Raw genomic sequence first — 22,121 nt, forward strand, 5'->3', positions numbered from 1 at the left:
AGAAAAGAGAGATAATAATTTACAAGACAATCATTTATAATACTAACTTCCAGAGACAAAAGGATGCATCCTTGAGTAGAAGCACAGTGGTCATTCACATAAATAAGTCCCTAAGGTCTCCACGAAGTTCAATAAAGAAATTAGAATCTGAAGCCAAAAATATTATCTAAAATTATAATGCCTACACCACGTGATATTATCATATCACATAACATATATTATGCTCAGTGCACACATAATTACACACATACCCTCCACAAAACTCACAGAAATCTGTATATTAACACACTTTAGGAAAAACTGTGGCTACCATTATTTCACAGTTGTTTTCCTTTAGTTAAAAACAGCTTTATGGAGATAAAATTCACCCTTTTAAAATATACAAGTCAATGGTTTTTAGGACAGTCACAGAATTTTGCATACATCTCCACTATTTAATTCCAGAATATGTTTAGCGCCTCACAAAGAATGTGGCCCACAGCTAATAATATACTCAAAAGTAAAAAGCTAAACATTTTCCTCTAAGATCAGGAATAAGACAAGGATGCCCACTTTTGCCACTTTTATTCAACAAAGTATTGGAAGTCTTACCCAGAGCAATTAGGGAAAGAAAAAGAAGTAACAGGCATCCAAATTGCAAAAGAAAAAGTAAAACTGTCACAATTTGCCGATGACATATTATACACAAACCCCCCAAAGACTCGAAAAAGCTGTTAGCACGAATACATGAATTCAGTGAAGCTTCAGGATACAAAGTTAATATACAAAGATCTGTTGTGTTTCTACACACTAACAATAAGCTATCAGAAAGAGAAATTAAGAACACAATCCCATTTACAATCCCATAAAAAAGAACAAAATACCTACGAATAAATTTGATCAAGAAGGTAAAAGATCTGTATGCTAAAAACTGCAAGACACCAAAGAAAGAAATGAGACACAAATAAATGGAAAGATATCTTGTGCTCATGGATTGGAAGAATTATTATTAAAATGCCCAGTATCCAAAGCAATCTACACAGTCAATGCAATACCTATCAAAATTCCAAGGGCATTTTTGACAAAAACAGAATACACAATCCTAGAATTCATATGAAACCACAAAAGATCCCAAACAGCCAAAGCAATCTTGTAAAAGAAGAACAAAGCTGGAAGCATCATGTTCTGATATACAAAAATTAACTCAAAATGGACTGGAGACTAGAATGTAAGAACTGACACCATAGAACCCCTAAAAGAAAACAGGCAGTAAGCTCCTTGACATCAGTCTTGGCGACAATTTTTTTGAATCTAACTCCAAAAGCAAAGTCAAAAAAGCAAAACTATACACGTGGGACTATATCAAACTAAAAACCTTTTACACATCAAAGAAAATCATCAACAAAATGAAAAGGCAACCTACAGAATGGGAGAAAACACTTGCAAATCATATATCTGATAAGGGGTTAATATCCAAAATATATTGAGGGCATGTATATTAATTAGTGCAGCCGCTATGGAAAACAGCATGGAGGTTCCCCAATGAATTAAAAATAGAACTACCATATGATCCAGCGACTCTACTTCTGGGTATTTATGGGATAAAAATGAAAACACTAATTCGAAAAGATATATGCACCCCCATGTTCACTGCAACATTATTCACAATAGCCAAGATATGGAAAGAACCTACACACACACACACACACACACACACACACACACACACACACGAATTATTATTCAGCCATAAAAAAGGAATGAAATATCACCATTTGCAACAATACAGGTGGACCTTGAGGACATTATACCAAGTGAAGTAAGTCAGAGAGAAAAGGACAAACACTCTATGATCTCACTTATAATGTGGAATCTAAGAAACAAAGCAAGCAAAGAAAAAAAATATCACTCACAGATACAGAGAATAGACTGGTGGTTGGGGGGAGTGGCTAAATGGGTGAAAGAGGTCAAAAGGTATAAACTTCCAGCTATAAAATAAACAAGTCATGGGAATGTCATTTACAGCATGGTGGAGACTACAGTTACTAATACTATATTGTGTATTTGAAAGTTACTAATAGGTCTTAAAAGTCCTCATCACAAACAAAAAATGTTTTTAACTATGTCTGATATATGGCAATGGATGTCAACCACACTTTTTGTGGTGATCATTTCTCAATGTATACAAATATCAAATCATCCCATTGTATACCCAAAGGTATTATAATGTTACATCTCGATTATACTTCAATTTTTTTTAAAAAAGGAAAGCTGGTATCCATTAGCAATCACTCCCCAGCTCCCCTCCCTGCCCCTGAAGCACTAATCTACTTTCTGTATCTATGGATTTGCCTATTCTGGACATTCCATATAAATGGAACAATACAATATGTTGTCTTTTGTTTCTGGCTTCTTTCACTTAGCATATTTTCAAGGTTCATTCATTCATCACAACATGATGTAGCGATACTCCATCCTCTTTTTAACTAAATAATATTCTATCGCACGGATATGCCACATTTTATTTATCCACTTATCCATTGATAGATATTGGGTTGTTTCTACTTTTTGAGTATGAATTATTCTCTTGTATACATTTTTGTGGAGACATGTGTTTTCAGTTCTCTTGGATATATACCTAGGGGTGAGAATGCTGACTCGTACAGTAACTCTATGTCTAACATTTGAGGACTTGCACACTGTTCTTCAGAGCAGCTGTACCATTTTATATTCCCACCAGCGGTGTACAAGGGATCTGATTTCACCACATCTTTACCAACACTGTTATTGTTTGTCTTTTTGTGAAGCGGTATCTTATTGTGGTTTTGATTTACATTTCCTTAATAACTAATGATGCTGAACATCTTTTCATGTGCTTATTGGCCATCTGTCTATCTTCTTTGGAAAATAGTCAAATCCTTTGCCCATTTTTTAATTGGATTATTTCTTTTTATTGTTGAGTTATAAGAGTTCTTTATATATTCTGGATACAAGTCCCTCACAGTTGTTTTTTATATTCTGCTTCTACAAATGGGCTTTCTCACATTGGACTTCTATTTTGCTACATTCTTTTTCAAAACAAATGGCCCATACATACAACATTTGCTAGAACAGAACCTTGCAAGTATCAACATAAAAGACTGTCCGTGAAGTATACCCTATAAGGTTAGTTACAATTTTCATATTCAGTATCCTCTGGCACAGCAATTAAATAAAGGAAAGGCAATTTAGATAATAAGATGAAGGAAATAATTAAAAAGTATTAAGAAAAGCAAAATACATATTTTGTGAGGACCAGAAGGTAGAGTTGACTGTGATAAAATTGCTTCATCGACACTTTACATTATACTTACTGCAATAAAATAAGTGGTCACATAAAAAAATTACATATGCAATTGAGCAAGATCATAAAATTGCCATTATAAAGATAATATGTCTTAGGCAAGCGCATTAGTCATCTAAAAAATTATTTCATTCAAATGAGCCAAAGATGCAACAGACTTTTAGAATATCCCAGGGATGACCTCGTGTAATATTAAGATTATATCACAGGGCAAGAAATGTTTGAAAGCAAACAAGCGAGATTTGTAAAAATGACATATATGTAAGGGTGCTTGTGTGTTTTATATACAGATACAGCTTTTTTTAAATTAAAAGGTGACTTTTTAGAAACTTAGGTACACCAAAAAGAAGAATGATGCTCAAAAACACAGAAACATAGCATTAACAAGGTCAAGATAGCAGCTTCCATTCTGTAAGTGTAGGTTAGTGTCCGCTTCCCAAGCTCACTATCTCACGAGTGCATACCGCTAGTGACAAAGAAAACCAGCACACGATGTACGAAAGGATCGATGCAAAACCCTCGTTAACAGTGCAGCTCAAACAACGCCCATTTCAGATTCAGACTCGAAAATGTTGGAAGCACACGGGAAGGACATTTCTGTCACAGTGCTGCTCAGGGGTGACGTCAGGTCAATCCTGATCATACAAATATATCACATATTTTAAAAGAAGGTGAAGTAATTTAAAGACTGTCGTGTATGCGCATTTGCAGAGAGCTTTGAAAAATTCTAACTTACATATGTGAAATTTTCAAATGAGAAGTATTTATGAAGTAAAGGCTATGAAAGCAAATAAATGTCCATTGTTTTACAAATAAAAGCTGACATTTGAATTTGACGTTGTATGTCAGAAAGCGTGTAAGCATTTTACACGTTACCTCATTTAACTGTCACTAGGACCCTCTGACTCTGGCGCTGTGATGACCCCCACTCCACACATGTGTAAACTAAAGCAGGGAGGGGTTGAGGTGCAGCTAGGACTCAAACTTGGCCAGTCTGACTCTGGGGTCCCTGCTGCCTTTCAGTGTTACCACAGTGACTGCTACTACTGAAAGAAACGAGCACTCAAAACGTAGGAATTTGTTATTAGACACTCAAGTTCTTTTCTCTCTTTAGTACTATGGAAAGTACCTTTGATTGTTTATCCTAAAAAAGAAAAAAAATAGTAAGCAAATGAGCAGACTGGGAATTAATTTCTTGAGTCCAATTCTCAGCTCTTTATTTGTTTTATGATGTTCTCACTTTACTGTGTGACGTAGACTAAGACAAGGAAAGTTTGTGTTTTCCTTAAATAACACTCCCCAGGATATTTGTGACTGAATGAGATCACCAAGAAAAAGGCAGAGAGTTACAAAATAAACCTGGTTGCCGTGACTACCCTTCAAGAACCAATTACCAAGAGGACAGTCAAATTATATAGTCAGTTTCTTCCCAACGTACAGAAGGATGTGCTCCAAAACCTCATCTGTAAATCCACCATTTAGAACTTAAAACATGACCTATTTAACCCGTCATCTGCTTCAAAAATAGTACTGTATTAATATTACAACAATACTGGATTTAGACAAGTTCCACTTTTCTGCTTTCAAACTCCCAGAGTTATCAAAAACACACTGTGTCCTCGTGTAGTCCTGGAACACGTTAGGGAGGTCTGTCTCTCTCTGGTCGGCGCGAGCCAGGTACTGGGAACACAGCCACCCCAGCCTAAGACACTGATGGTGTCAGTATGGCCGAGAGCACAGGCACCAAGAAAGTGGGATCAGGGATGGGGCAGGGACTCTGCAAAGCCAAAGCAAAGACAACGTGTCCAATCTCTTAACAGCATCCATCCCTGGATTTCCTGGACTACGAAGGAGCTAGGACTTTGTCTTTCTCACTCTGTATCTGCATTTTTGTTCTTGAGATTCCCTGCTTTAGTTTAGACTCCGTAATCTTTGGTCGCTTCTGGCAGCTGTGCTCCTGACCCACCCTTTCTTTCCATGAGGAAGACTCCTTCCTAGACCACCTCTCCACCTTCTTGTTTCTCTCCTTATAGGGAGGACAAAAGGTACATAACCGATAAGAATGTATCTCTGAGAAGAAATACAAATACACTTACCACCAAGAAAACAAATTCCTCAGCCACCTTTTAATTTCTTCACAAAAAGGACAAACCTACACATTATTTCACAAGATCTATGTGGGGTTATTAGAACAGGACCTCTAGTATCAAGAAAGTAAGTTGGAGAAGGACATGCTATTAACAACCATCGGTGGGGAGAGGTGAGGAATTGCAAATTTGGCCTTTCTCCCCTGAAAACCACTTGGGACCATGACTGGAGTAAAGGGAGAGAGAATGGAGCCTGAAAGGAAGGGTCTGAGGCAGGTTATGAACAGAAGCAGAAAGAGGAGGGAAGGAAAATGTCAAAAATGGCCCCATCAGGAAAGGAAGAAGGTTTCTTACGTCCATCTGTCTGGGCAAGGGTCTATTCATCAAATACACACAAGAGTCCTTGATGAATTCTGGGACCTTAAACGAAAGCTGGGGTCTGTGTATCTCACATACCGAAGTCTGGAGGAAATCCAAGGAGATTTGATATTTCTTTAGGAGTGAAATACCGAAGTTTAAGCATTGATAATTTTGTTATCTTTTCTTCTTGTGACAAATTGGTGAGGGATTTGTAGACATTCTCAATCTGTAAGAAAACAGCCAGGATAACTGATAAAGTAGAGTGCAAGCAGATTTGTTAAGATAAGATCATCTCTTGTGATTCAGTTTAAAAAGGATGAACATACATGTATGTATTGTATGTGCTACAATACACGGGAGCAAAACGCACAGGGCAAAACATCCCCTGCAATAAACTCTATAAATGCTTCATCAATGGCAATGTAAACTTTGAAATCGTAATGTTTAAAACTGAAAAGCTTAATGTTGAACAAATCAGGAAACACTCAGTTTACCTGTCATTTTTGAGCCCTCAAAAATGAAACCGTAAGAAATAAACAATGGCAATAAGACGTGAAGAAATACAGTGAAAGATAAGAAGAAACCTGATCAACCAAGGAAATCAGGTTCACAATGCTAATAAGTGGATCATTAAAATGTTCAATGTTTATGATCAATTTCATCAAATTAAGATATTTTCTTAAAATGATAAAATATACTTGGTAAATTTAACTTCTCAGATTCATTCATTTGCCTCTGATAGGATTTTTACCATGGGTAAATTGTACTAATGGGAAGTTCAAATCAGGATAAAAGAAGATAATGTGATTTCAGTCCAAAATTATGCAAAAATATAAGGTATTTTTGCAGTAAGTATATCAAGCTTGTTTGTTTTTAAACTATCTTTTTTTTAAGTTTATTTATTTATTTTGAGGGAGCAAGAGAGAGAGAGTGAATGAGCAGAGGAGGGGCAGACAGAGAAAGGGAGAGAATCCACACTGTCAGCACAGATGCCAACATGGGGCTCGATCTCACAAACCACGAGGTCATGACCTGAGCTGAAATCAAGGGGCAGATGCTTAACCGACAGAGCCACCCAGGAGCCCCTCAAGCTTGTTTTCAACCATGATGCCATGAAGAGTTTACAAGTGAAGTATTAACGAAGAGTCTTGCTGAGATGTAGATTTCTGTCCCTAAAAGGCAGTTTTATAATGTGTGATCCAACGAAAGCCTCCAATATTAAGATATTTGTGCATAATTTTAGAGAACATTAACTACTGTATGCTGCATTTCAATTTACTCCTTATGGAATAAAAAGAATACCAAAGGTAAGAATAATAACAGAGAAAGTGAAACAAAATATTCTTTGTACATAAACTCATCTAGCAACGAGAAACAAAAAAGATTTATCCTATAGTAAAGAATTATTATATACACTATATTATATGAAAATATGAATAAATAACATGTATATTAATTCTGAATTAGACATGTAAAATTGCTTTAATATTCTCAGATCTTAAGTCTTAAACATAGTTTTCAAGTATTTTAGCTCTAAAGCATATACGATACCTGCACGTCCTCTGAGGTCTGCAACACAGATCCTGTCCCTTCTATGTAGCTTCCATAACTGAAAGATTAATATGTATGTTATGTAGCATCTGATGTATTTGTTAATGTGAAATTTCTTAAATATTTCTTGAATGAATTAATCAATCTAAATAGTTACATCCTTCTGAAATTGTCTGAAACACATCAACATACTTTGTAAGTGAAAAGTTGCCAGATGAGACACAAGATAATTCTATTTAAATTTCTCAGACACTAAATTTGGCATAGTTTTTTGACTTGTGCAAAAACAACGTTGAGTCATGCATTATTACCATTTCTTTGTATTACCTGTCAATTTCTTACTGTTCATCATAGAAAGCATGAATTTGTTAGGACTTTATATCCAAAGGCTATTCAGTATCGACACTCCTGGCACGTTAAACCAAATATTATGTAGGTGAAAACAAATTGTCACTATTTCTCCTAACGCCTGAACCATCACTGCTCCTCATGAGCTGGAAACCACACTCTCCAAGACCACGACAAACACAGGCCCACTGAATGTGCGTCTCCCTCTCACTGTTAACGCAGGTTTGCACTCTTTTTCATACAACAAAGAGACCACTGTATAAGAAACTGTATTAAAAGTACAAAACCCTACAGAAATGCAAGATATTAGTAATATTTCTTCCCCCAAAGTCACTGCCAAGCTAGCTGCTTAAAATATTATCATTACTTTTTTCCCTAATAGATAAAGTGAGAGAAAGTTACACCAGGAAGAATATTTTTGCAAATCTGTGTTCTCACATATCATGTATGTGTGTGTGTAGATAGATAGAAAGAAAAATGTTTATACTATTTACACTAAAAAAATACATTTATATTAAGGCTTCCTTTATACCATCTTTATAATTACAAACGAATTTCAAGGTTGTTTTTTATTACCAAATTGATAAGTCTTGTCTTATCGGACTTGGAAACAGACAACAGCTGAGTACAGTCTTTGAAGGCAATGGAAAGTAATAAACCTGTGCCCCTGGAAGTCCAAGGGCAGAGCACGATAAAAATCAGAATAAATCTGGTATGGTTTTATCAGGAGCAGAGTGTGCATGAAAGCTAGCTAGCTAGTGGGTGAAAAGAGAAGGCCTCAAGTTTAGAGATAGGGGTCTTTTACAAAATTTTCTGGAAAGGCCTAATTTTCCCCTTCTTTGTAGGTTTTAAAACATTGATGAAAAATATTTTAACATTCAAAAAATAACCCAAAGGTAACCAATAAAAGACACTGTGATATATATACCATGAGAATAGAAAGTTCTTTATGTACTCATGTGTAATAATATCCAATTTATATCGCATAATGAAAAAAGTACATAATAATAGATATAGTATGTTACCATTTACTTAATAAGGTGGTAAAAATATACAAGTATATTTAAATACACCCTCATACATAATACCTTGGGAAGATTAGACAGCAAATTGAAATCACTAATTTCCTGCATGTAGGCAGGAAAACTGGATAAGCAAGAGATAGAGAAAGGAATTTCACAATCTTTGTACCTTTTGAATTTGGAACCATAAAAATATATTACTTATTTTAAAAACTGAATGAAATTTAAATATGCTCTAATGTGCATTAGATGATTTAACTTTATTTCTTGATATTAAAATTTAATGTCTTCTTATACATTTGATCATGATAGTGGACATAAATTTTGAGGTCTGATGTGCCATAAAAAGAAAGGTACTAAAAAGTAGCAATTCAGTATCAATAGAAACCATGTTTCCACCATGGGTAATTAAGCTCTTATGAAGGTCACCAAACAAATGCCATTGTGTTTTATGAGCACTTTTGTGGGCTGTGCACATAATGTTCTGCCAGAAGGAATTTTTACTCGTGCATTCTATTGGAACACGAAAGCAGGCAATTAAGAGCAAAAAAAAAAAAAAAAAAAAAAAAATCATTCCAATAGAAACATTTTCTAAAATGGTCCTTATTTTGAGAAGAACTAATAGAAACAATAACAATAAAAACCTGTCTATTTTGAATATGCCATTTTAAAAGTCTCTTTAAAACCTACCCTTTGGTAAAGCATGTGGACCTTCTGCAAGTGGGCTTAACAATGTCTAACAAAAGAGCGTATCGCAACAGTGACTTTGGTGGTAAAAAATACTGATTCGTGTCAATGTCATCTTCAAGAAAATCTTTTAGCATTTGCACAGAGAGATCACTGTCCTGCCGATGTTTCCGGTCAATTTCTTCTATAGTTTCAAGCTTAAAAAGAATGGCTTCTTTTCCAGAACATTGTCTGCCATTATCAAAGCAAATATTTGGTTCAATTTTCTTTCTTTCAATTTTATTTTCTGCAACTATTGTATTTTTTTCTGGATGTTCAGATTCAAGTTTGGGGAACTCCTTCAGCACCTGGCATTAAGTAAAAATACATGACCTGTTAAAAGCTTTATTAAAAAATAAAAGATAAATTAATAATGCCCCAACAACATTATGCAAAAAAATCTCTTTAGCCTTTACAGAGTTGTCAACAAAAATACAGAAACCGGATTTACTTGTATGTATACAAGTTATTATTATAAGTTTTTCATCATATAGCTGTAGTGTCCTCAGGCTACAGATGATTTATTTCCTGGAGTTACTGTTTCCTATATTTATTAATGAAAACATTCAACAAATAGGAAGTATGTTGAATATAGATACAGTATCATATTTAAAAAAGAAGTTTAGAAAGCAACTTTAGTTACAGAATGACTAAGTCAGCAGAATAAAAGGCACAGCATTTAAAAAAATAAAAAGAAAAGAGAGACAGCAACATTAACATTTCCAGAAAACGTGCACTGGATCAAAATTTGCCATATTCCTTCATTAAAAAAGAAAAGCTGGAACATACCCATGACCTACAGGGAAACTAGTAATTACAAAAAGGAAAGCATGTTTCCCCCTGAAAGGTTATTTCTCTTTGTGAGTCCCATAGGAAAACTTTGTTCCTGCAAAACATATAACCATACATAATGTCCTATTTTGTAAAAGAAAAATAGTTCCCGGAATTTTTAATGATGATGTCTTTGTGAATATAGTTTACATACCATTTTGGGAACTGACCACCACGGAAAGGCAGATGTACTGGTATCGTATTGCAAGGGATCCAAATGACACTATTGACCCCCTGCTAGTAGGACGTGGCTTTTGAGTTCTTACCTGTGATTGTTAAGAAGAGCTTCACCGAACCAGGGACACTCCCTGTTTTCCACAGCAATTTTAACGGAAGTATGTACAGTTGTTTGCACCGTTAGAGATCCTATCTATAGCAATAGAGCATTTTATTCTGGCTTGTAGTAATCACTGTATTTTAAACAATTTTTTTTAACGTTTATTTATTTTTGAGACAGGGAGAGACAGCATGAACGGGGGAGGGTCAGAGAGAGAGGGAGACACAGAATCTGAAACAGGCTCCAGGCTCTGAGCTGTCAGCACAGAGCCCGATGCGGGGCTTGAACTCACAGACTGTGAGATCATGACCCGAGCCGAAGTCGGCCGCTTAACCGACTGAGCCACCCAGGCGCCCCAAGTAATCACTGTATTTTAATTAATGAAGGCTATATAGCACTGACCTCAAAGAAAATGCAACCAATGTGTTAGAATACTGTTAAGCCAGTTTTAAGATAGTATAATTGAGTTTTATCTGAAATAATCAATGGCTTCTTTTGGGGGGAAAATGATAGATGCAAAATAGTCAATGGTCAGAAGGGAAATTACAGGGGAGAAAAGGAGGATAACAGCACTAATAATAGTTTTTTCAACCTTTAACTTCTATTTTCTTCTAATAATGAAAGAAAAGTTTTTATTTTTTGTCTCGTTTAAAGCAATTAACGGCATCGGGAGAGGAAAAAGGTCTAGGAGTTGGACCTAGGTGGTGGTCTACATTATAGGCTCAACAGGACACATGTAAGCTCCTACAAAGTCATTCTTGAAATAAATTAGCAGACTGAAATAAACTTACATAATAATAATAATAATAATAATAATAATAATAAAAATACCACCTGACCAGGAGCTTGAAAAGGCAATGGTTCTGACTGAAGCTTTGCAATAAGGAAATACCGTAGCCTTGAATTTGGAATGCCGAGCTGCAAGTAAAGCAAGCAGTTAGTTACTGTAGGAAATTAAAGAGACATGAATCAACTGTGAGCACCCAAGTGAAAAACGACTCATACAGGAATGCATTTAGTTTCTGTCAGAAAAGTTCTATTATTGATTCGTGGAAGATATTTTTGTAGCAAATTCTCAAACCTTTTAAGTTGCTTTGTACCTTTACTTGAATGAACAGAGATTGCATGTGATGAGCCATAGGTCTCTGAGTCACTTTCATTTTGTAATTCCCAGGTAAGAAATTATACAGACATCCTTACATTCATTATTAATAGTAATCATAAAAAGTAACATTCGACTATAGCTATTTTTGGCAATTTATTACCTCCTTTTATTAAAAAAAGGAGGATACACTAATTTTAAAGTTAAAAGGCAATAAATATGAAATAAACCTAATGAGACCAGACATAATGCCAATTTCCATAGTACATGTACTTTTTAAATGGGTTTTCTTTTAATTTCAGGACAAATAACTGTACAATAGGCTAAAGATAATAAATAAACAGGAGGTTAACAAACACAATGGCAAAAGAAAAAACAGACGGTGATACTTGTAATATAAAAGATCTACCAAATATCTCCTCTTAACCACCTACTTTGATTCCATATCCATGAAATAGAAGTCATGTTTGCATTTTGTTTTATTTTAATTCAAGTCTAGTTAACATACAGTGTTATATTAGCTTCTGGCGTACAACACAGTGATTCAACACTTGCATACACAACGCGGTGCTCCTCAGGGTGAGTGTACTCATTAATCCCCACCACCTATTTCACTCATCCCCAACCCTCATCCTTTCTTGGTAACCATCAATTTGTTGTCTGTAGCTCAAAGTCTGTTTCTTGGTTTATCTCTCTTTTTTGTTTTCCTTTGCTCTTTTGTTTTGTTTCTTAAATTCCACATAGGAGTGATATCCTATGATACTTGTCTTTCTCCGACTTATTTTGCTTAGCATTACCCCCTCTCACTCCGTCCCTGTTGCTGCAAATGACAACATTTCACAATGTTTGCATTTTAGTGATATGTCCCCAAAAGACTACCTAGAAAATTATCATATGTTCATTTTGCTTTCTATTTTGGATTATTTTGAAGCATTATAAACTACGGTACACCCAATTTGGAAATACCAAATGTCACAGATTTCAAAACACGGTATCCTTTATTTTCTGTGTGGAAATAAATTTACATTTTCTGTGAGCTTCAAGCTATATAATATATATTTTCCATAAAATATGTATATAAATGAATCTATGTGCCTGTACTACATTCTTCAGAAAGTAAGACCCATGTCTGAACTAATTTCAAGATTTACATAAAATATTCAAAACAGATCCATTCTTTTTATTGAGTCAAATTCCCTTTGGGAAAATTTATAGAAAAATTTATAATTTTGGTACCTACAGAGGTTGGAGATAATAGAAATTCTTGGTACTGAAAACCGCAATTTTCTATTGTTTGTATTAACAGGTCTCTGAAAAGACAAAGACAAAAATAAAGAAAAAAGAAAAGCTTTCACTCTGTGGTTGGAAATGGGGTTCTTATACAATAAATTATACATAAAACTTCATTTTATGTGAAAACTGTGTCGCTACCCAAACTGTTTAGGAAGCGAATGATCCTAGGTCTTTATTAAGTGCAGTACTTGAAAAATTACATTTCTCAAAACAAGATAGAGATAATTTCTATTATAAATAAACAAAGCTGCCAGATAATTTATCCCAACTGGTGCGAGCTAGAATCACTGGTCTACTGATGATATATTTGCTATGGGGATAGAGCTCTGTCTGTAGCAAATCAGATGCGGGAGCCGTTACATACAGACAGTGGCTGATTCAAGGACACAGATACTCTCCCGCTGGGCTACCATCTGAAAGGGCTCTGACACAGGGCTTGCTTCTCCTAACTGGAGGACACAAAATGCCTGTCAACAGGGACATGTCTCACTGAAAACATTGCTACTTCTAAAGAAACAGGCAGCAATATAAGCAGCTGAAATTGAGAAATACCATTCTCATTTAAATGCGCGGTCATGCTGCAAAAATTCAAACATATCAAAATGGGAATCAGGTGAACCTAACTTTGTGAAACTTTACATTATTAATTAGTCAAAATCTGTATTACTGAACAAAATATATAACATATATAAAATGTCAGAATGTATGCGTTTATTTTTAAGATCTTTATTTCACAACGGCTCCCACAATATACCAAGTTTAAGATGAACACAAAGCAAACACATTTTTACCTTGTAGAAGATACTTCAAAACCTTTAACATTTTCTAAAAGAATGTATTTCGGTAATTTTTGTAATCTAAAAACAAAAACAAAAACAAATGGAATTCTGCACATGTCATTACTAAGAAGTAACAAGTAAAGAAAATCCTTGGAGATATGAGGTAAGTCATTTTTCTGAATTCTTTGTTTTCATAAAAGAATTTTAGAGGGGATAGAGGCAACTCATATTTTATTCATTTTCCCCATAAAAATGGCATACCTAATGAAGCTCGCATTTGAAATGTTAATTTCCAGTGAAGTTTATCAGAAAACATGGGTTCACACAGAGGCTCTGGATTGCACAACTTGCAAAGGGCTATCGTTTACATAGCATGGCAGCTTCTAGGGTTGGCCCCATGTTCCAGGCCATGGGCAACAGGACTCACCAATATTAGCCTTGTTTCCATTGGTACCGTAAGGAGAGGCGATAGAATTTAACTATTAGACTCTCATTCCCTGTCACTCACTGTAGTGGCAGCCGTGGAAATGGCAAACATTTGTGTGATTCTGTCAGTCGTGGCAGAAGAAATAAATGACATGCAGAGCCTCTGAAAGCTGCATGGATAAGCTGCTAATGTCTACAGAATGACAAATGCCACATTCTTCCAGATCCAAAATTTTAAAGTTTGGGTAAGCTGGTAAAAAAAAAAAAAATTAAATTTTTACCTTGGGAGAATATCTAGAATATGTAAGAGGCTATTTGTCCTTGGATCAGTCACATCACCTTGCAGGCCAATTCTAAAGGAAAAAGAACGTTCGGATAAAATTCACCATGGATCTTACTTACAGAAAGATACCAAGTCACTTTTAAAACATAAAGACTGAGAAAACTAAAATTAGGTGGTCTTCACAAAAAATACGATCATGTTTGTTACTACAGGGAACAAAATGCATTTATCCACTTAATTAAAAAAAAAAGCCTTACCAATCTAATAAATACACTTCTTATAAAACAGTATGCCAAATGACTTACATGAAACAAAGAACAAATAACCAATAAAGACTAAAATCAATTAACCTGTTAAAATCACTGTTTAGGACACACACACACACACACACACACACACACACACACACACGCTGGCTGATGACACCTTTTGCTCTGTCCCAGATGAGACAACAATAGTTCAGATGAATGAGCTGGTTGGGTAGGGCGGCAACCATAGAGGAACGGCATTGATAACCAATCATCCAAGCAGACCATAGTAGGAAAGACTAAGACAATCTTGTCCAATATACATTGGAGAGACCTGAATGCTTGATTCTACAAGCAGGGGTTGCAACTTGGTTAGACTAACTAGGTCAGAACAGGTCATGGAAACAGGCAGGATTTGGACTAGCAATTAGATATTACAAGCAAGGTTCAATATGACCAAGAATCACGCAGAAATGAAGACTTGGATTGGGCTTAGGTGGCAGAAACAGAAACAGGTTTAAGACTTTGGTCCTTATTAGCTCCATTGCCTTAGATGAGTTGCTCGATATCACTTGTCAGTTTCCTCCTGCCTTCCAGCAAGGCCAGAACCATCCATGGATGTGAGGCTCAGAGGGACACTTACAGTGGACTTGAGTACAGGCCTCAGAAATCTTGGGTTCTTCTCACTGTGGCCCTTTCCTCTCAGCGCTCCAACGATGGCAGTGTTACCGAATCGGTTACTGCTGCCATCGGCAGCTGGAGATGGGCTGTTTCAGTTGGGAGCGGTAGTACGGAAGACAGGGGGCCCAGGGCAATAATGTAGGAGGCTGCACAGTGCTGGGGCTGCTTTCTGTTCTGTAGCTCCACTTACTGTAAGTTAAACAGGCCTTATGACTGCATATGCTTGGAGGCATTTTTACACGGATTGCCCTCCGCCTTCTCTGATAAATTCCCAAACTGCTTTCAGATACAGTTCAGATATTGCCTCTAAAAGAATTCCTGTCTCCTGACAAAAAAAAAATTGTCAAAATCCTGCCTCCTGGTATGCAGCAAGCCATTTTCTCCTCTGTGCTCTCATGGCACTTTCAGCATTCACTTCTTATATAGCTTATACCACCTTATAAGAGAATTCTTTGTCAGTCATCTCCCTTAGACTATAAGCTCCTTGAGGATGGGAACTATGGCATCAAAAGCAATGTCTGGCTTCCAGGCACACAATAAATCCTTGGAGAATTAATTTCCTAGAGAGTTGTTTATTAAAGCAAAACTTATGGGGTACCAGAGTGGCTCAGTCCGTTAAACGTCCAACTCTTGATTTCGGCCCAGGTCACGAACTCATGGTTTGTGAGTTCGAGCCCCACATCGGGCTCCATGCAGATGGTGCAGAGCCTGCTTGGGATTCTCTCTCCCCCCCCCCCTGCTCCTTTAGCACACTCTCTCTCTCAAAATAAATAAATAAACTTTTAAAAAATAGATAATAAAATAAATAAAGCAAAACTTAGCTGGACATTAAGCCTGAAAATACTCATTTAAATTAGAATATTTATGATATGTGATATCCCACTTAAAATTATCTTACACATTTAAATAGAAATATATAAAAGAATTGATAAATCCTTGCTGACATTTTCCAATTGTACGGCCTTCAAAAAGTTACTTAACTTTTCTATGCCACAGTTTCTCACCAATAAAATGATGATAACAGTAATGCCTATCCCATAGGCATGTTAAATTAAATGGCAAACTCCATGTAAGACACAGGATTATCCTTATTATTTAAAATAATTAAAAATATCTAAATGAAGACAGACTGCTCAAGATTTCATCTAAGATATAATTTCCTGAAACACACAGCCAATAATACAATAAAAAAATGAATTTCAACATAGCTATAAAAAGTCACAATTAATTATTCAATGTATATATGAATTGAGAAATGTAAAATTTACTAATCCATTCTTGATTAGCTTTTAAATTTTATAGTTAGTTAAGAACTGAATATTTATTATGGAAACTTACTTTATTAATCAGTTAAAAAGATACTCTTGAATGCTCATGAGTTTAATGTAAGGTACTTTGGGTCAGAAAAAAATATCATATCTTAGGTAAGTATAAAAGAGGTCCCATATAGTCTCTGCGTATCTTCTACTGACTGAATTACTTTGCTCATTTGGTAGTAACTGCTATTTCCTTTTGGATTAATGCTGAATTATAAATGAGTAGATAAAAGGCACTATTTATGACAATTTTCAAAATTATGAAAATGCAGCTGACAGTCTTCAAAGTGTCCATGCTTGAAACTATGGTATTATTTGATTTAATGAATCCCTCGAAAGTACTCTTCTTCAACAGAGAAATATTTGTCATACATACCTGGTGAATGGCTGACAGGGAGGGCTCATTAAAATCATATTGAAAGACAATTTGTCAAACTCTTCTAGTGTAATTCCCTAAGGAATGAACATGTGGGGAAAATATATAAAAACATGCATAGAATGGGGAAGAAGGAAAAATGCTAACTAATTACAACTAAATATATCAGAAATTATAATGCTTAATAGTTTTATTTAAAACACTTAAAAGTTTATTTTATATATACGTGTGTGTGTATATATTCTATGTAAAACAAACTTATACACACACACACACACATATATATATATATATATATATATATATATATATATATATATATAAAACACTTACCACTTTTCAAGTCAACTTCAGTTAAACTAACTGCCCAAAGCAATCTTATGAAGAAATTGGACAAGTAACACGAAGCTAGGAAAAGCTTAGTGACTTCCCCTAAGTCTCAGAGCTGGCCAGAGCTGAGCTGGAATGCTCCCTGAATCCTAAGCATTTCACACCCCTGTCATACCTAAAGCGTAACACTGCTATGTTTCTGGAGCCAAATAGGGAGAACTTCATTTTACAATTAATGAATCTTTAGCATAGTGTCTAGGAAAATGTTCAACACCTCTGTATCAATAATATTTTTTATTTAGTAAATGTGACTGGCCAGTCACCATCCCTTCCAAGCATGTCTCTGCTAAAATATCACCAGATGAAAAACGTCCCATTTTCAGGTATTCGCAATTATTATATTGTTTTACAGTTGTGTGTAGTAAAACAAAACTTTAAAATCTTACAGATAGGATTAATCAAAATAATCCCTATTGGGCTAAGTAGTTGAAAAATGTGTTATTTTGACTCTATTTTATATATCAGAAGGTAAATAGGGTAGAGTAGTCCTCCCTTATTTCACTTTCACTGATTTCACTACTTTCCGGTTTCAGTCAACTCCAGTCAATCAGGTCCTCCTTCTGACATAGGGTCAGATCAGTAACAGCCTAACCCTGCAGCCACAACGCCTGCATCATTCACTCCCCTCATCTCATCACGTGGGCATTTTGTTATCTCACGTCATCACAAGAAGGGTGAGAGACCACATTCACCTTTTATCACAGCATATTGCTATAACTGTTCTATCATTAGTTATTGTTGTAATCTCTTACTGTGCCTAATTGATAAATTACCTTTATCATAGGTATGTATGTATGTGTGTATGTATAAGAATAAACATGGTATATGCAGTGGCTTTGGTACTATCTGAGGTTTCAGGCATCCACTGGGGTCCTGGAATGCATCCCCCATAGATAAGGGGGTCTGCTGTATAGAGAAACAAGTCATGGGCTTTCCAATCTTCATGAAGCTTGGCCAGAAACAAGCAACAAGCCTAGGACCACAACCTTCCTAAATATGACACATTGCTAAGAAGTTCAAGTACATGAAAAGGACGAGCTATATTCTAAGTTCTGTAAAGAGTGAATTAACCTGGGGAACCAATCAGTTGTCTCTACTGTACGTAAAGCATAAATATATGTGCCTGTCATTTTTAAATCACAGGCTTTTAAGTAGTTTAAGGTATATATGTAAAATGAAATCAAAATTAAATACTGAAAAGTTCCTAAAGCACCTCTGAAACTCTTGAGTTCTAGGGAAAGCAGTCTGTAAATCATACACTGACCAGTCTGTCAGAACACATGGGGCAATGCAGTACAATTAGCACATCATACTCAAGTTAAAGAGCCTGTGAGCACAAGACTATTGTGATAAGCAACTTACTAATTTTGTAACTGAAAGTAGATGGATTAAAGCTAAATTCCTAAAACTAAAGTAAAAAGAAAACAACTACCTTTTACATCAGGAGCATCCTATGTCTAAAATCTAAAGGAAGTAAACAGAGTTACTGCCTCCAATACAGCCTGGCATAAAAACTTACAATTTTAAAGGATTCTTCAAAATAGTGATTTTTAAAAATCAAATGATAGGGCAATATGCAAGAAATAATTACTCGATTAAGTGATTTTTTAAAAATTGTTTTAATGTTTATTTATTTTTGAGAGTGAGAGTGAGAGACACAGTACAAGCTGGGGAGGGGCAGAGATTGAGGGAGACACAGAATCCAAAGCAGGTTCCAGGCTCTGAGCTGTTAGCACAGAGCCCGTTGCGGGGCTTGAACTCACAGGCCATGAGATCATGACCTGAGCCGAAGTTGGACGCTTAACTGACTGAGCCACCCAGGTGCGCCAAGTTACCGCCTCCAATACAGCTTGGCATAAAAAATTACAATTTTAAAGGATTCTTCAAAATAGTGATTTTTTAAAAATCAAATGATAGGGCAATATGCAAGAAATAATTACTCAATTAAGCCATTTACAACTTTATTTAACCTGGCATTCTAGGTCATTAAATGTGTCAAAATTCAAGAAAGTAGTTATGGAGATACACAATTATCTTTAATAATCTTACGTTTGAAAGCTGATGGAAATCTATTCTTTTGTTATAACCGGGCCATAAAGTTATGAAAACACCTTTGCTTTCAGAGAACATTAGGTCAACTCAGTGCAGTAACACTGTTTATCACCCAATGATGAGCAGTTTAACAGTTCCCCTACTAACTTTATTACTTCTTTTTGCAGAAAGTCTCCTCTCTATTCTTATACTTAACTTTCATTTAAACTTTAGGAATAACTTGGTAGGTTAGAAAACTTTTGACTATTTTTAGTAAATTTATAGTTAACCTAAAGAGAACTGAAATTTGTACACTATTCAGTCATATTTCCATTTTTCAAATCTTTTATTCCCATGTGGGTCCTGCAGATTTCTTAAGTTTATTTCTCGGTGTTTATAAGTTTCTTGTTGCTACTATAAATAGGAACTTTCTTCTATTATATTTTCTCACAGGTCTTTGTTTATATATATAAGCTACTGGTTATCATATGTTTTGTAACCAGTCTCCTTATTAAACGTACTAATTGTTCCTCATCGTATTTTTAGCACAGTATGTTTTCTGTTTTCCAGGCCTATACAATTATTCTTTAGAATCTTCCTTGATAGTTATATGCTATTTCCCTTGTGTGAGTATATTACCTAACATCTACCACAATATTAAATAACAATGTCAATGGTGGACATCCTTGTTTTATTCATTATTTTAGCGAGAATGCTTTTAAAGTTTTACTATGTTACTGGACTTGGAGATATATGTGTGTGTGTGTGTGTGTGTGTGTGTGTGTGTGTGTGTGTGTGTGTGTTTAAATAGAAATATACACGTGCACACACACACGTAAAGCCACTAAATAACATACGTGTCTGTAGTAGTACACATATGTCCTAATTTTATTAAGGGAGATTAAAAACCCAATGCAGAAAACCCTGCATTTGGTCAACTATTTTCTAATACATAGTTTTGCTGTTTCCCATTATTAACATGTTGAATAGTATTAATAGAATTCCTAAGTACTAAACTATTATATTCCCCAAAACAAAATCCATTTTGGTTATGCTACATTATTCTTTTAATGTGCTTCTGTCATATTTTACTTAGAATTACTGTGTTTATATTCATAAGACAATGATTTTCCTGTATTGTGGCATATGGTAGGTATCCAATAAAAACTGAGTGGATATTTCCTACCATTTCCTGTTCTGTGAACTCTCACGTTATTTTGTGCATAAATATGACAATCCTTCTTGAGGACCGTACTAATCATCATTATAAAGTAACTTTCTATGACTCTTAAATGCTCTGGCCTTGGAATCCATTCTAACTAATACCAGTTCTGAAACTGTTAGCCTTTGTTTCCATTTGCCTGGTATTTGTCCTCGTTTTTAACCCAATATGTTGCTCATTCAACAGTGTTCAGAAAGTAATCCACCAATATTTCAGAGGATCTACCCTCTGCCAGGCACTGTGCCGAGTCTGCGACAAGGAACAAACCAGACAAGGTTTCTGCTCATGTGAAGTTTATACAGTACTGACTACTAATTCCTCATTTTCTACCGAGATACATTAGCCTGCAGTTTTATTACTAGCTGTCTTTATAACCGAAGAGTCCTGCCCCTGGTTCTAAACCTCCCTGTGATTTTTTGGGCCTGACTGTGGGCAGTTACAAAGGCTGCCCTTCCCACTCCAGACTCCGAACACAGCCAGCACGTCGCAGGCTCTGCGAGCTGTCACAGTCGAGGATGCAGGCGCCCTGGCCAGCACGGTCTTCACAGATTTGCACGTCTAGGTCTCTTCAAGCAGCTCTGTCAAGGCCTCCTTCCCGGAGAAGGTGGTGGAAACCTTGAAGACGCTTCTCCCCACTCTGAATGGTACTCAGCACTTGGCATTCCTAGCCCTCCCCTCTCACAATTTCCCCAAGGCCGGGGCTCCCTGGACGGTGAGCTGACCCCCACATCTGTGCTGACACCCCCGGCTCTCCCTCCGTACGCTGTCGCATGGGGGAAATGCAGCAGGGGGCCCTGGCGGTTCCTCTTATTGCACAGAATTGCTTATACCACCGCAGTAAGTGAAAAAGGCTTCACTCTTTCATTTTCGCCTTGCTGTTTGAATAAAAACTACTCTGACCCCTGAGAGCTCCGCTGTCTTTCCCAGCCCAACTAAGCTCCTAACAGTAACATCAAATAATGTCCTAAAAATCCACACCTTCATTTATCTTTCAAATAGACATATTTTTTGAGTCTCACTGTCCTACTTCAATCACATTATTATCTCTACAGCGCAAAGATTCACACAGTTTTACACATCTGTTTTCTAACCCTAATTTCTTTCCTAACACAGTAGCTTTATTCCTGGGTTCTCTACTTGGATTCATCTCTTGGTTAGATTAAGTGAGTCATTTTCTCAATAAGGGCTCACAGGTACTATGGCTCATGAATTGCCGTAGGTTTTATTTGGGGAATTTCCCCCTCTGTTTCTGCTAATATTTTTTTCCCATTTGTCTTATTGTCTTCTCCAGAGGTTCTAATTACTTTTTTTTTTAACGTTATTTATTTTTGAGACAGAGAGAGACAGAGCATGAACGGGGGAGGTTCAGAGAGAGGGAGACATAGAATCTGAAACAGGCCAGGCTCCAGGCTCTGAGCCGTCAGCACAGAGCCCGACTTGGGGCTCGAAC

The 22,121-nt window shown here is 36.0% G+C and overlaps 1 protein-coding gene across 16 annotated transcripts in view; it reads right to left on the minus strand.

Moving 5' to 3' along the window:
• Nucleotides 1-22,121, minus strand: part of TRDMT1 (tRNA aspartic acid methyltransferase 1) — a 96,046-nt gene that overhangs the window by 11,607 nt on the left and 62,318 nt on the right. For 9 of the 16 annotated variants that reach the window (XM_060659555.3, XM_078450384.2, XM_060659557.3 and 6 more), the window contains 7 exons: nucleotides 14,406-14,477; nucleotides 13,711-13,776; nucleotides 12,867-12,936; nucleotides 11,359-11,442; nucleotides 9,381-9,724; nucleotides 7,321-7,378; nucleotides 5,866-5,995 (listed from right to left, as the gene is read on the minus strand). In XM_060659555.3, the coding sequence (XP_060515538.3) occupies nucleotides 5,866-5,995; nucleotides 7,321-7,378; nucleotides 9,381-9,724; nucleotides 11,359-11,442; nucleotides 12,867-12,936; nucleotides 13,711-13,776; nucleotides 14,406-14,477 (824 nt within the window). Of the gene's footprint in view, nucleotides 1-4; nucleotides 5,100-5,865; nucleotides 5,996-7,320; nucleotides 7,379-9,380; nucleotides 9,725-11,358; nucleotides 11,443-12,866; nucleotides 12,937-13,710; nucleotides 13,777-14,405; nucleotides 14,478-17,028; nucleotides 17,106-22,121 lie in introns of those variants that run through there. The other 7 variants (XR_009617796.3, XM_060659562.3, XM_078450382.2 and 4 more) reach the window with 4 other exon arrangements.

Source organism: Panthera onca, chromosome B4, assembly GCF_046562875.1.
Source record: "Panthera onca isolate mPanOnc1 chromosome B4, mPanOnc1 haplotype 2, whole genome shotgun sequence".
In the NCBI taxonomy this organism is placed as follows: domain Eukaryota; kingdom Metazoa; phylum Chordata; class Mammalia; order Carnivora; family Felidae; genus Panthera; species Panthera onca.